Below are 14,296 nucleotides of genomic sequence, written 5' to 3'. Positions count from 1 at the left end.
ACTCTGTGGCAGTTTGACCTTAGGTATATTTGACCTGATGGATCTTGCTGCACTGGGCAGGCTTGTCATCTTGACAAGTGTTGCATGTTGGTTACGTTTAGCAGGGTTTCAACCAAAATACCGTGGAGGGATAGGGTTAATGCCCAGTTTGTTTTTGTTTCGCAATTTTGAAGCTGTTTGCACATTTTCTTCTCAACTCAATAGCTCATTTCATTTGTTCCTTATCGTTGACAGGAATCCTGTTGGCAAATACCACATCCAGATTTGCACCACTACCCCATGTATGCTCAGGGATTCTGACTCCATCCTCAATGCAATCACAGCCAAATTAGGTAGGTATCTGAGGTTACTATAAAAAGTGTATTCTTTGGGGTTTCCGAATCTCAGCTTCTGAGGCCAATTTCATGGCGCTGCTAAGCAAATGATTTTCTGCTAACAGAGCCTCCGTCTATTTCAAGCAGTAAACACAGGCCCCAAGCAGTAAACACAGCAACAGCATGCTTAACCCCAGAGGAAAAAGTTGCTTATTTTACGTGCGTTGTGACGTAACAATAGAAATCTCCATGCGCACGCGCATCCACGCAATGAAATAGTGCTTAACATTAGCTCTCGAGAATGGCGAGAACCAACACTCGAGAATGGTGAGAATGATGTTGGCGAACTGGATTTGCACTCTCCACTCGTTGGGCATGAAGAAGTAGATGAAGAACTTCAGCAACAAAGATGGCACAAAGCCCATAGACTGAGCACACATTTTTTTTACTTCAAGGACCATTTCAAACTGATGATTTCCAAAGGACAGAAATGAATCATTTGTTAAGTGAGCTCACAAATACATTTCCTTTGCTTATATAGCGCTTTCCATCGTGTCAGCAATCTCAAAGCGCTTAACAGTTATTCCCCGTTCATCTTACCAGGAGACCATGCGATAGCCGATATCAGCGCACATTCAGTCCTCTACCCTCACAGGTGCCCATTCATACTCCTGGGTGGAGAGAGGCAATTGTAGCTTAAGTGTCTTGTCCAAGGGCACAAACACCATGTTCCTGGCTGGATTCGAACCCGCGGGCCATCGTACATAAGTCAAACACTGTACACACTGGACCATGGCATTCTACTTGCATGGCATATCTAATTGGATAGCATTTTATGAATTTATTTAAAATGACCAGTTTACACAAATAAGAGTAATGTTACATTTATTGTCTATGTGCAATGAATTGCCAAGTGCCCAAACAAAATCTCCTGCGTTCCAAGTCCTGTGATGTATAACCCTCACCATTAATGTGTAATAGCGCCATCGATTGTTCAACTCTAGCCAGCTCAAAGCAATTTGGCTGCACAGCACTTGGGTCAGTGGAAATGAGTGTTGGACATGTGTACATAGCAATCTTATATTAATGAGCTTGGGTTTAATTTCATGGGTGTGTTGTCTGCTCGTGTCGATGATGGATTCTTGTGATAAGTACTGCAGTCTGGGAGGGCATACATTGATCATGTAACTGCAACGCAGTGATGTTTTCAGACTAATTAATTCGTGCTTGTTCGCCAGCCTGTGCTTGTTCAGTGGCCAAGACACAACAAAGAGGTTCGCAAGCGAACGGGTACAGTTAGTACATTGTATGCTGGATAGATCATCGGTTTGTGTGGTCAATTGATGTCACACACAAACGCTAGCTGCTACACGCACTCTTGTTTTACTTTAATCCCGAGGACATTGCTTTGTGTTTCCCTTTGTCCCTGTAATATAACACTCACCCGAAGACTAAGCACACAAACCTACTACAGAGGACCGTTTCCAACAAAAGACCCAACGCCCGAAGACTGAAAGGATCTGTTGTTCTCCCTTTGTGTGTCGGTCCTCGGGTGTTATGTAGAACACGTTTGGGTATGCATGGCATAGGTATTTTGCACGCTATACCGGTACATCAATGTAAAACACACTTAGTAAAGTGCTGATTTTATCCCTCTTTGCTGATAAACAAAGAGGATGAATATTTGTTTTTCCAAAAAGGATTAGAAGCTTAAGACAAGAAGCTTCTATCGGAGGCTGCCAGTTTGGATTAATGCTGCATTCTGATACATTGTAACTAAGTGTATGCGAACTTGTGCATGTACATGTATACATGTACAATGCAAAATAGCGAAACACTTGATAACGGCTGCAGATAGCTAAACGTATGCGTACACATGTATCTGTTCCGATACGCAACTTTTGTATTGAGCGTTCACACCCTGTAGTAAGGTCAGGTGGTTCTTTCCTCGCATTCCCCTACTTTGGTGACCTAGTCCAAGTAACCAGGACTATACAAATCACCTTTTTATTAGGGGAATAAATGTGTGCTCCGGAGGTTTTTATCACTCTGTTTAAGACCGCTTAGAGTCTGGTGCTGATAATTACCCGAGCCGGAGGCGAGGGTAATTATCAGCACCCAGACTCTAAGCGGTCTTAAACAGAGCGATAAATACTGACCGAGCACATGTTTATTCCCATTCATAAATACCTTTTTCGGTAAAAAAAAATCAAATAATTCGTTCAAAATATCCCGATTTTGTTCAACAAGTTCACTTCATGCTTTTTGAAACATCCCTCTAGCAAAATAATGGAGTGTTCAGCTGGCGAGTAAGATGTAAACAACCCTTTTATGGAGATTGACGCACGCGTAGCATGTTCTGCGCGATGTCGCGCAGAACGCACCTGGCGCGTTGCGTTTTGAATTTAGAACTATAAAATTCTGACTCGCTTGTAGTGTTGCGCATGCCTACGTGAGGATTGTGAACGTTCAACCAATGAAACGATAAGAGGCACTGGATTTTTAGGAGTCCACCTTTTATTGTGACACCAGCTAGCCATGTCTTTATCATCTGTTTAAGACCGGCCACGTGACGGGCTCTCGACCAATAGAATAGTTAAACTGTCTGAGGTATTTATGAATTAACATTTAATAGTTGCATGATGATTTAAGGCTCTCAAAAGAAAAGGTTCTCGCTCAGAGCCTCGGACCCTACTATAGCCAGATCGTGACCAAATGTTAAAAAATACAATTTGCAGAGTCCTAGTTAGTGGTGATCCTGGTTCAATTCCCACCTACTCCGGCGTGTGGATTACATGTACATTGCCAAGTTCCTGAATGATGAGACTGAAAACGTCTGTCCTGCTTCTAAATTGTTGTTTATTGTACCTGATGCTGACCCAAATGTCTTGGCCTTGCCTTAGCTGTTAACTAGTGCATAGGACGCATCATCTGGAAACGTAATGATAAAACCTGTCTCCATTGCGACATTAAATGGAAGTCACACACTACACTCATGCCCACATGTATGTTGTGACTTCAGTGCATTTGAGCATCATGCGAGCCTGTCTGTTACATGAGCAGTTTGCTCAGACCATAGAGCAAGGACCCAAGGAGTCAGAACTCTTGGGCGATTTACATTTTGACCATTAACATACCAATCCCTCGGGAATGTCTATAGCTACAGCACTGTGACCGCAAGCCTCGACCATTCAAAGCGTGAATGCCAGCGGCCTTTGAACACGATGATCGTCGCCGCCTTTTTAGTTGGTAACCAACAACCTCCCTATATGCTGCATAATAAGTCATGTCACGTCGCTGCTCTTTTTTGAAAAATATATTTTACGACAAGAAAGGTTTTTACAACTGCGCAGTTGTTAGATGTGAGTTATGAACTCAAGTTAGCAATGTGCAGTTGTTGGTGCTTAAAAGCGTTATCTGTCCCTGTAATTTGGAGATAAATTGGATTTCTTTCAGATAAGTTTTCATGCACCCGATTTCACGAAGCGCTGGGACGTGTCGCAACTCGAGTTAATACGACGTGTAACACATCGCAACTCGCGACGCAGCATATCATCCATTTCACGAAAGTTGCGATGTGTTAAACGCCTCGTAAGTTCCTTGACAAACTGTCTAGTGGTCATCGCAAAATAAGAAGAGTAATTTTCTAAGCCACATTTTATGCCATAAACATTACATAAATGAGATTATAATACCGAGGCAATGTGTGTAAAGTTGTAAATAGAAAATTCATTGAATAATTATGAATTAGACTGGAATATTAGAGTTGGAATTTCAAAGTAGCTATACAGTCCAATGAGAGCTTGTTTTCCTTCAAAATTGCATCACACGGCCGCCATTTTGTTTTACGTTTTAACAAATTTCGAGCTGAGATCCGACAACTCTTTGTTGAATATCAGACGACTATTTACTGTACGACGCGTCGCATCGCTGCGATGCATCGTACGTTACGAAGAGTTTGATAAAATCGGGTGCTGGTTCTCTAATTAGGATTAACTGGGGGTACATGTAGACTCATCATAGCTGTTTTATCAATAGTGTACATCACATATGTGCACCTCATGCCAAATGTTCTATGTGAATGCACTTTAATAATAGATGTGATGACAGACGCACTCGCTCATGTCAAGAGCATTATGCCTCCGTGCATGGCATCAAACATGCATGTGTACCTATTCATAGAAGACTGACTTGCAGGATCTTAAAGCTATAGTCCATCATTTGCAGCCATCCGAAAAAGTAACTGGCGTATTAGGCCGAGTAAAAAAAAAAAAATAGTTTCTCGTCCGGGGTTTTTGAAAAAAGGGAGGAAGCGGCGTTTTTTATTTTTTATTTTTTAATTTTTTTCAAGATGACCGCCTTTTCAAAATTCCTGCAACCGTTGGTGTTCCACTGTTCAAAGACACTTTTAAAGATGAAAGACAAGTTGGACAAGAGAACTGAACATATTTACAGTGTCATTTAGAGTTGTATTGGTATTGGTATTTATTTTCCGATGAATTTGTAGACTTTTTCGGTGTGTTTCTACTACATTTTTCAAAAATAAAAAATAATAAAAAAATCCAGGCGGCCTCCAAAAAGGAAGCGGGCGGGGACGAGAAACTTCTTTTTTTTTTTTACTTTGCCTTATTGTTGAAAAACATACTTGGTTGAAAGATAGTAAGTGGACTAAACTCCCTGTGAAATTAATCTTTCTGGCAAGCTATCATTTTGAAGTAATCAACGAAAGAAGGCCTTTCCAATGGTGCGTCTTAAGACGCACTGTAGGAAAATTTAAATTAGTAGTTCGTTTTGTTATTCAGCGCAGCGCGCGCAAGCATTGGCACGACGCACAGGCGCGCGCGGTTGCTATAATTCGTCGGATCAGTGCGCGACATCGCGTATAGCTGCAATTCAAAACAATTCGAAACATGATTCAGCAACTTTTGATTTGAAATTGAGATCCTAGAATGCTGTTTTTTTCTCGGAATATACAGCTGAAGCTGAGCTGAAACTTTATCAGGTTAGTTGTTCAGTATCCTTCATTAGATTTTGAACACTTTTGTTGCTTCAAACGAACAAAATGCACAAATTACAAGTGATGGACTATATCTTTAACAAGTTCATTACAAAAGAAATGTATACATGATGCCCTTTCTAAAGTGCACCTTCAGGTAGTGAACTGTACTTTCAAGCAGCCTATTCGATTGATGTTGGAGAATTGTCTATCGATCCCAGACAGTGTTAGTTTCGGCCCCCCTGCCACTACCCACAATAAACAGGACAACGAATGCCTGAATTACATCCTTCCGTTGCTTACAAGATGCCAGCGCGCAAGGAGAATAGAATGTCTGAGTGTAAGCAGCCGAGCATGCAAATGGACGGTACTCGGCAAGCCTCGTTGATTTCACCGAAGAGGATCATTAGTGCTGCAGGGACACGGCCATAAAGTACACTTGTAAAGGGATGTTAAACACAGACTTTGTTTTGTGTAACACCAGAGCACAAAGTGGCATTATTTTGTCTTGTTCGAAGAAATTTCATCACAAACCCAAGAGTCGGAATGAGATCTTGCCTATATTTCGGGTTTGACTCATGGTGCAGTGGTCATCACTTCAGAAAAGCCTCCCCAAAAAAGACAAGAATTCTTAGTTCCGTCCATCAATTCCTTCAAAAACCAGCATAGGGCTGTCCCATATATACCAAATATTCAAGTATTTGATCATCACTGAATATTCAAATAGCTTTTTGCTGGTTTGAATATTCGAAAGATGAGAAAAACTATGCATGCACACACCGACTGTCAGATGCCAATTTTGGTTAAATATGAAATTTCAAAATAAGTCATTCTTACTTAGCATAATATTAAAGAACAAAGACTGGGCTTTCCAATAGTGTTTGTTTGATCTTATTTGCTTTTGTCAATTCAGAGATACAATCAATTTAGTGCGATACACCAAAATCGATTTTGTGCCACTTTTATGCATGGGCAGAGTTGTTTCGAGTACTGTGCCATGCTGTCTTGAAGCTCACAATAGATTGCAACTTGGCAAAAGAAACAAACTCGATGTTTGTGTTCCGTAGTAAACTGGAGTTATCTCTGGATTGACAAAAGCAAATGAGATGAAACAAAAAGTATTGGAAAGCCTGGTCTTTTTTCTTTAATGTGATGCTCAAAACGACTTACTTATGTTGAGATTTAATATTGAAAAAAAAATCGTTTTCGATTGTACCATTTTTTTTTAGACAGGCTGTATGGCAGTTCATTGTTCCCATCCTTTTACATGTTTTAGCAGCATAAAGCAATTGACAATTGACAGTTATAAAATACTTCCTGCAAAACACTCCTGCGGACCTAACATCGATCGCCGTGCGCAAATTTAACCGCTGCGCTTTGCGTGCAACTTTGACAGGTGCGGCATGCAATTGCAGCTGGCCTGCTGCAGCTGCCATATGTAAACACGACCGCCGAGTTTCGAATATTCAAATATTCGGTCAAACGTAGTTTTGAATAATCGAATGCTATTTTATTTTAAAGTGGACAACCCTAAAAACCAACCTCATTAACCTGTGGAAAATATCCCAATTTCACATCAAGATTATGATTTCAGTCAGTAGTATTCAGACACAGGAATATGTATGTAAAATGTGCAACTATACATGTCCCTATGCAATGTACATGTACATAATCTTGATTTAGTTTCTTCTTTCTTGGAAATGCATACTTTTCAACTACATGCCCTCTTCTACATGTACACATTTACGCATCTGATTATGATTGTTGATGGGTCTCTCGGTCCTGAGGCTTTTAATGCAACCCACGATGACAGGCAGGTTTCAAGCCAGAACACATGTAATTAGATTGTATAAATTATTACACTCCATGGATACTAACAGCACCCAACCCCCTCTACCCCAAGGACAGTGCACTCTATGGAGGGTCACTCTCACTAATGAAGTGACAACATCATTGATCGCACCAAATTGATGGTGAAATTAACAGTCAACAACCTGAAGTCAGTAGGCAGTGAAATTCTGTAATTTTTTCCCCCCTTCAAAGAAAAATATCCTCTAGTCATACAGTACATACATGTACATGTACACATACATGAGCAGTTTCATGTTGGATCTATGGTACTGGAATGATTCCTGGTATACAGGGCGTCCTGAAAAAATGGTGCATGTAAACCCCTCCATTTTTGCTGATTTACAACCAAAATTTTCTGTGGATGTTTACACCATCTTCAGGGTAATAGATTTAGCTTGAGAATACCGTTTGTTTTAAATTGCTTTCATAAATCCAAAGATATGTTTGAATAACGGCAAAGCCAAGAACCCCATTTTTTAGCCACTTTCTGTGAAGAAGTTAAAATCAGTATACATGTAGTCCTATCGGTAGTCTAAAACCAAATCACTTTACTGTTAGTGATTTTAACATTTTTAAGCAGAGTGTGCAATATTTATTTATATTTAATTGAACTCTTTCATTGAAGTTTTAAAGAAGTGAACCTGTCTGTACTATTAAATTGTTTCAACATAAGCACAAAACCCTATATCGTCGTGTGAATGGAATGTTTGTCTTGCACCCATAGGGATAATCTTATCAAAAGAGCCATACTGGCATTGTCTGAACTTCGAAGCGCTCGCTTCCTAAAAGTGGCGCAGAAATATTTTTTGGCTCTGCGGTTATTCAAACATATCTCTGGATTTACAAAAGCAATCTTAATTAAACAAACGGTGTTCTCAAGCTAAATCTGTAACCTTGAAGATCGTGTAAAACATTTGCAGTAAATTCTGGTTGTAAATTGGCGAAAATGGCGGGGTTTACATGCACCATTATTTTCAGGACACAAGTAAAATAATGATTCTGATTCCAAGTTTTGAAATACTTCTTGGTGCAGAGCCACCCAAGCCTACTCTAAGGTTTTTCTTCAGTAGATGAATTTTTCCTAGCTATTTGTCAATCGTCAAGCACTGATGAGATAAATGTAGCGAAGCGCTTCCCACAAATGACCGATCATTCTTTTCCATTCAGTCACTTTATTACGCTGAGGCCCCAACGCTAATAATAGACTGCTCGCGAGAAGAAAATCATGTGTCCCAGTTATTGAGTAGGAAATGTGACAGAGGCAAGCCCGATGCATGTTTTAATAAACTTGGAGAGTTGAGTGGGAGAAGTACGTGGGACAGTGCATGAAGTCAGAAAGGCTCGTGTCATTCCCACCCGGCTGGCTTCGAAATGTCGTCCTGTGATGTAGGCCTAGTTTAGTTTCCTTATAAAATAATGGAAAATCTGGAATATTGATGTGATTGCATTGAAAGTTAAGATAGGGCAAGAATTGACAGAATCAGGTTATCTGGAGTAGCAAGCTTCATGGATGAAAATTGTGTGCATAATGAAAGTAGGCTTCTCTGATTTGGAAAAAGAAAATGGGAAAATCGTGCTGCTGTGTGGATTTTGTTATGAATACCGTACCTTAGTCAAAACTGTACACCATTTCTGATACTGGATATATGGCAATATTGTCAAAGAATAAGCTATGAGGTCTGTTTTGGTTTATTAACCAAATTCTTGACACAAACAACACGTGATTGTCAAACATTTAACGAGACGTGAGCAATTAATAGCATTTATCCATTAAATGCAAAAGTTGAGGCAAAAATCTCAAAATGTGTGCCCATTGAATTCAAAAGTAATCACGACAAACTTAAACCAAGAAGAAATTACAACGACATTTATTTTTTCCATTGTATATTGTACAGCCTTGAAAAAACTGGAAGGAACATCACACACAATACATAGCATACAAATTATGTGTGCTTTGTTTTATATCTTGCATCGTGCTTCAAAATTTAAGAATGAATGGGACTGCATACACACGTGCATGTGCACATTGTAAAGAACTACACCACGTTTTGGATGATCGATGCAGCAAGAAAATTATAATTTGCTTGGTGAATGCTTATTTGTCTGAATTTGGTCCCTTGACGGCATCATAGTCTGCTGTTCCAAGTCTTGGAGATGCTAATTAACCCTCAGTGGATTCCCAGATTGCGCCAAGAAAAACAGTCCAACTTGCCCTGGGGAGCAATGGGGGGGGGGGGGGGGGGGGGGGGAGCCACGAAGTCGCTTGTCATCTGTCCATTATAATATGTACATGTACATGTAGTTCTGCGTGGCAAATTACAAAATAATGGAACGTAGTGATCTGGTAATGAGTTATTGATTTTGAAATTGTCCGGAGGTCAGAGACATGGTTGGTTTTTGTGTTTTCTGTGGCTTCATACTGGCAAACGTTTTGGCTCCACGATTTTCTAAAAGTGTTTTTTATCGTTGGGGATAATTAGGAATGATGCATCGGATATTGGCATTATCAAATATTGTCTCTGCAGTGCTAAATCATGGTGGCATGAACACGTTCATTGGAGGATTGAACCATTCTTACTGGTAGCTAGCTAGATAGCTGACTTATTGCATGCTATGCATCACTGTGTACACATGTACCGGTATGTTGATTCCAGTGCTCTATGGACGTCAAAAATGAAGATATGATGATAGTCGTCCATTTTTTTGCTCTGTGAAGGGAGGTGTGGCCTAGTGGTCAGGGTTTGTGACTTGTGATCAGAGGGTCAGGGGTTCGAATCCAGCTGCTGGCCATATATGTGTGTCCTTGGGCAAGCCACTTCACCCCACTTGCCTCTCTCTACCCAGGAGACTGGCATTAGCTTGGGAGTTAACCTGTAATGGACTTGCATCCCATCAAGGGGGGGGGGGGGAACACTACTTTGCACTATATGCGTGCAAACCAGTACGCGCATGCAGTGTATCCTGGGGCCAATTTCATAGAGTTGCTTAAGCATACAATTTGCTTAAGCACAAAAAACCTTTGCTTAATATAATCAGGTTACCCACCAAAACTCCATGCGATTATTATATTAAGTAAACAACAGCCAAATACCAGTCACAAGTAATGTACCGGTACATCGCATGAAGTTTTGGCCAGTAACCTGATTATATTAAGCAAGGGTTTTTTGTGCTTAAGCAAATTTTATGCTTAAGCAGCTCTATGAAATTGGCCCCAGCTGTCCACGGGGTTCTCAAAAGTGAACAAAAAACACCCTCTCTTATTCACACGGGAGTCCTTCATACTCAGCACTTTATTTGCAAAGAAAAAAATTGGTTTTAAGGACTTTACATGTACCAGCTGAAATATTGTGTGATAAATTGCCTTTGGCAGGTCCTCTGCTCATGGGGGGGGGGGGGGGGTTACATACCGGTATTTGTGAAGCACTCAAATTGCTTCGAAGTAAAAAAAATTTTGTCAAATGACGTTGGTTATCTGCAATCTCAGTGTCATCAATCAGATAGACATGCTACAGTGCAGTGATGTCCTGGTAACTTTTTATACTCAATGTTCAGCTCTGATTTGATGACATTCCACTTGGAAGACATCCCCTTGGAATTGTGGCGTCTACAATGTGTATGTCTGCAGCCGAACGTGATTGCCAAATAGACAGAGGGAATAGAGATTTATATATGATGGAAATACAAACGTGCAGCTACCGGGGGGTACATTAATGTAGCGTTTGCCGTGTTCTTCAACAAATTTGATTTCTTCAACAAATTTGATACCGGTATGTTGTAAATTTCAATCAAAGAACCTCCATTTTTCCTTTTTTGGGCATCTGCAACCCTCTGACACAAACAGATCTGCTTTGCCAGCAGACTGGCTCCCGGTCCATACATTATCGATACTGATTGGGGGTGGCAACCAGCCTACCCCCCGAGAACGGAAAGTTGTCTGGCAGCCAATAATTTGAAACTGTAAAGTAATAATTCAATAACTAAACATGGGCCTTTCTTTTCATCATTGTCTCAATCGAGGGTGCATAACTTTTGTATTGCTATAAAAATGGCAGTTTAGGAAAGGAATTTATTTTTTAGATGAAACTCAATATCGTTTTTATTTTCTTTAAGTTCCCTAACTCCCTTGGCCTTTTTGCTAGGATGTAGCCTCAATCCTGCAAAATCCTCCAATTGGCCTCATTGAAAAATAACATATAGCCTCAATCCTGCAAATTCCTTTATTATTTCTTGAATATGGTTTGTGGAGGGGTGACCTCTGCCTGAATCCTGCAAAATCCTGTGGCAGTGACTGTCAATACATGTATGTTGAGGCTTGGCAAGTGATATCCTGGAGCAGTACCTGGATGATTTCAAGCATCATCCAGGCCTTTATTTATGCATGGCTGAGCAAAAACAACACAAGGTCCGGCCCAAGACCTTGACAAAGTGCATCCTATGAAATCAGTAACGCACTTTTGCCATGTAACCTCAATCCTCCAAATTCCTCCACTTTGGCGAAGAGGATTTTGAAGGATTCAGGGCGGTTAGGGTTAATTTAATTTAGAGTACTTGTGAGTTGTAACTGGTGAGTTGCAGCCACTGAATATGACTTGCTTGAGGTCCACGGACATTTATACTAAATATGGGGAATATTTTTGGCTGCCTTTTCATTTCGGCAATCAGCATAGCTAGCGCGTAATCTCTGTACCGTAATTCTTCAGTATGTGCATTCTCCTTGTTTTAGGAGATTTGTTCATGTTTTTAAGTTAGAGAAAATTAAAGCTCAGACCATTTTCCTAACAAAGACAAATAAATATTGCGTCTATTTAGTATTTAAGAGATTGACCAGCTTTCTCATGTTTGTTGACTGATCAAAAAATCATTTGCAACGTTACGTACAGTATTCATACATTCCTATGTGTGGCTGATGGGACTCAAAATAACTACATTGAACATGTTTTAAAAACTAACATTTTGGACATCAATCCCCACAAATTCCCCCCCCCTTCCAAAAAAAAATCCCTCTACTCCAAAAAAAATCACCATTCTTGTATTAAAGGGAATGTACATCATTGGCTTTTGCTGTCATTTTCAGAAATGAACTATTTGAGGGGTTAGTATAATAGCTCAAATATTGTTACACTGACATGTTTGAAGTTTTGTGTTCAAAAAATGCTGGAAAAACCAAGACAAACAAGAATGTTCATGTAGTCTGGCTCCTTGACTCCACTAAAGATGAAATGGATCAATTTATAGATGCCGGAAAATTGTAAGGTAAGGAAACCAGTCTAGCTGGCCTGCACCCGTTCATGAACATGTTACCAATAGCAAACAAAGTTTGGACTGCAAAAAGTGTAAAGTTGGAGCAGTAGTTGAAAAATAGTTAGGTTTTTCCAACGGTGGTCGGCCGACCACCGTTGGAAATGTATACAAAAATACCATTTTCTTGAAAATGACTTTACACCGGGTGCCATAATTTTACAGGATGCTTTAGACTGTCCTTTACCAACATCCTTGTTAGTCAGGTGGCTTAGATCTAATTTTCGTCAAGATCGTGACCGACTGGTCCAAAGCACCAAACTTGGCAGATAGATGCTTATAGACCTAGAGAAAATATTTAGAAGGGGTGACACCTGAAATTCTTTTGGGAAGGGTGCCTAATTTGCATAAATCGTTAATCCCTGTCATGTAATATATTTATTCCCATATTTGGGTATATTTCTATTTTTTATATTTTTTTTTAAAGTGTATTTTGGGGATTCTACTTACATATCTTTACTTAAATAACATTTTCCAAAGTATTTAAGTGACTGAATAATTATGAGGACATAGTAACGATCCAAAATGGCTATTATTATGCCCTAAAATTGCGCGCATTTACCGTGTCACCAGATATCATCAATTAGTCTTGCCAAACATAAGCATTGATGAACTTTAAATTCACCAAGTAGCTTACTGGAACAGTTACCCTATTAAAACCTTATGCAAAATCATGTGAACAATGATAACATTGTGATATTTAGCCCAGAAAACAAAAACTGGGAAAAAACGAGGTGTCCATAAATTAGGCTAACAAGTAGGTGAAGGGTTGCCTAACATGGAACACTGGAACAAGTTCAAGGAAATTCCCAAAATTATTGTTGAGAAAACGTTTTGGCGTAGACAAAATTATTGTAAACAACAATAATCTCTTATTTAGGGGGATTTCGTTGAACTTATTCAAGTCCCCACGTTACCCTTCCCGTACTAGCCCAATTTACGGACACCACATTTTCTCCCCTGTTTTGGTCTTTTGGGCTAAACATCAAGATGTTATCAATTTTCACTTGATTTCCCACTTATTTTTGTTAGGGTAACTATGCCAGTAAGTAACTTTGTGAATTTGAAGCTCATCAACAATACCCACGTTTGGACTAGTTGATGATATCTGAGGAAAAGGTAAATGCGCGTAACTTTAGGATAAAATAGTAGCAATTTTGGTTCTTTACTATGTCCTCCTATTTATTCAGTCACTTATATGTTTTACAAAATGTTATTGAAGTAAGAATTATGCAAGAAGAATCACCAAAATACACTTTTCAAAAAAATAAAAAAATATAAATATACCCAAATATGGGAATAAATATATTACACGGCAGGGATTAACGATTTATGCAAATTAGGCACCCTTCCCAAAAGATTTTCAGGTGTCACCCCTTCTAAATATCTTCTCTAGGGCTATCAGAATCTATCTGCCAAGTTTGGTGCTTTGGACCAGTCGGTCACGATTCCGACCATATGCCACCTGACTATGTAAGGTTTTTCGTAAAAACTTGGTAGTTTTATTTTTCGATGTTTGCAAATGTTGTACATGTATATTCCCTTTAAACTATGATTCCTCTAGAGATCTTTGTAATATTTGAAAAAAAGTTTGGTTTGGTAACAAGTCGTTACTGTCATGTGAGCTAGAGAATCATGTACAGCACACAATGCTGGTGGGGAAAAATATTCTAGCACAATGTACATGTATATTCACTTTTCACATTTCATTGTACTACCATATGTGCATGTTGATATTTAAACCCTAACTCCCAAGGGGCTACGTGTATGTGCAAAATCGTATTGAAATCGGAGGATTCAGGACTGTTAAGGATAGCTACGGGTGCACGCCGGTAAA

At 39.6% G+C, this 14,296-nt stretch overlaps 1 protein-coding gene across 1 annotated transcript in view; it reads left to right on the top strand.

The window, feature by feature from the left end:
- LOC119746057 (NADH dehydrogenase [ubiquinone] flavoprotein 2, mitochondrial-like) overlaps positions 1 to 14,296 on the top strand; it is a 59,337-nt gene that overhangs the window by 7,881 nt on the left and 37,160 nt on the right. The window contains exon 5 of the mRNA XM_038222829.1: positions 235 to 332. Within this exon, the coding sequence (XP_038078757.1) occupies positions 235 to 332 (98 nt within the window). The remainder of the gene's footprint in view (positions 1 to 234; positions 333 to 14,296) is intronic.

This window comes from Patiria miniata, unplaced genomic scaffold (assembly GCF_015706575.1).
Source record: "Patiria miniata isolate m_02_andy unplaced genomic scaffold, ASM1570657v1 HiC_scaffold_12, whole genome shotgun sequence".
Taxonomy (NCBI): Eukaryota; Metazoa; Echinodermata; class Asteroidea; order Valvatida; family Asterinidae; genus Patiria; species Patiria miniata.
Note: the sequence above shows the minus strand (reverse complement) of the source record. Positions and strands in the feature narration are given on the sequence as shown.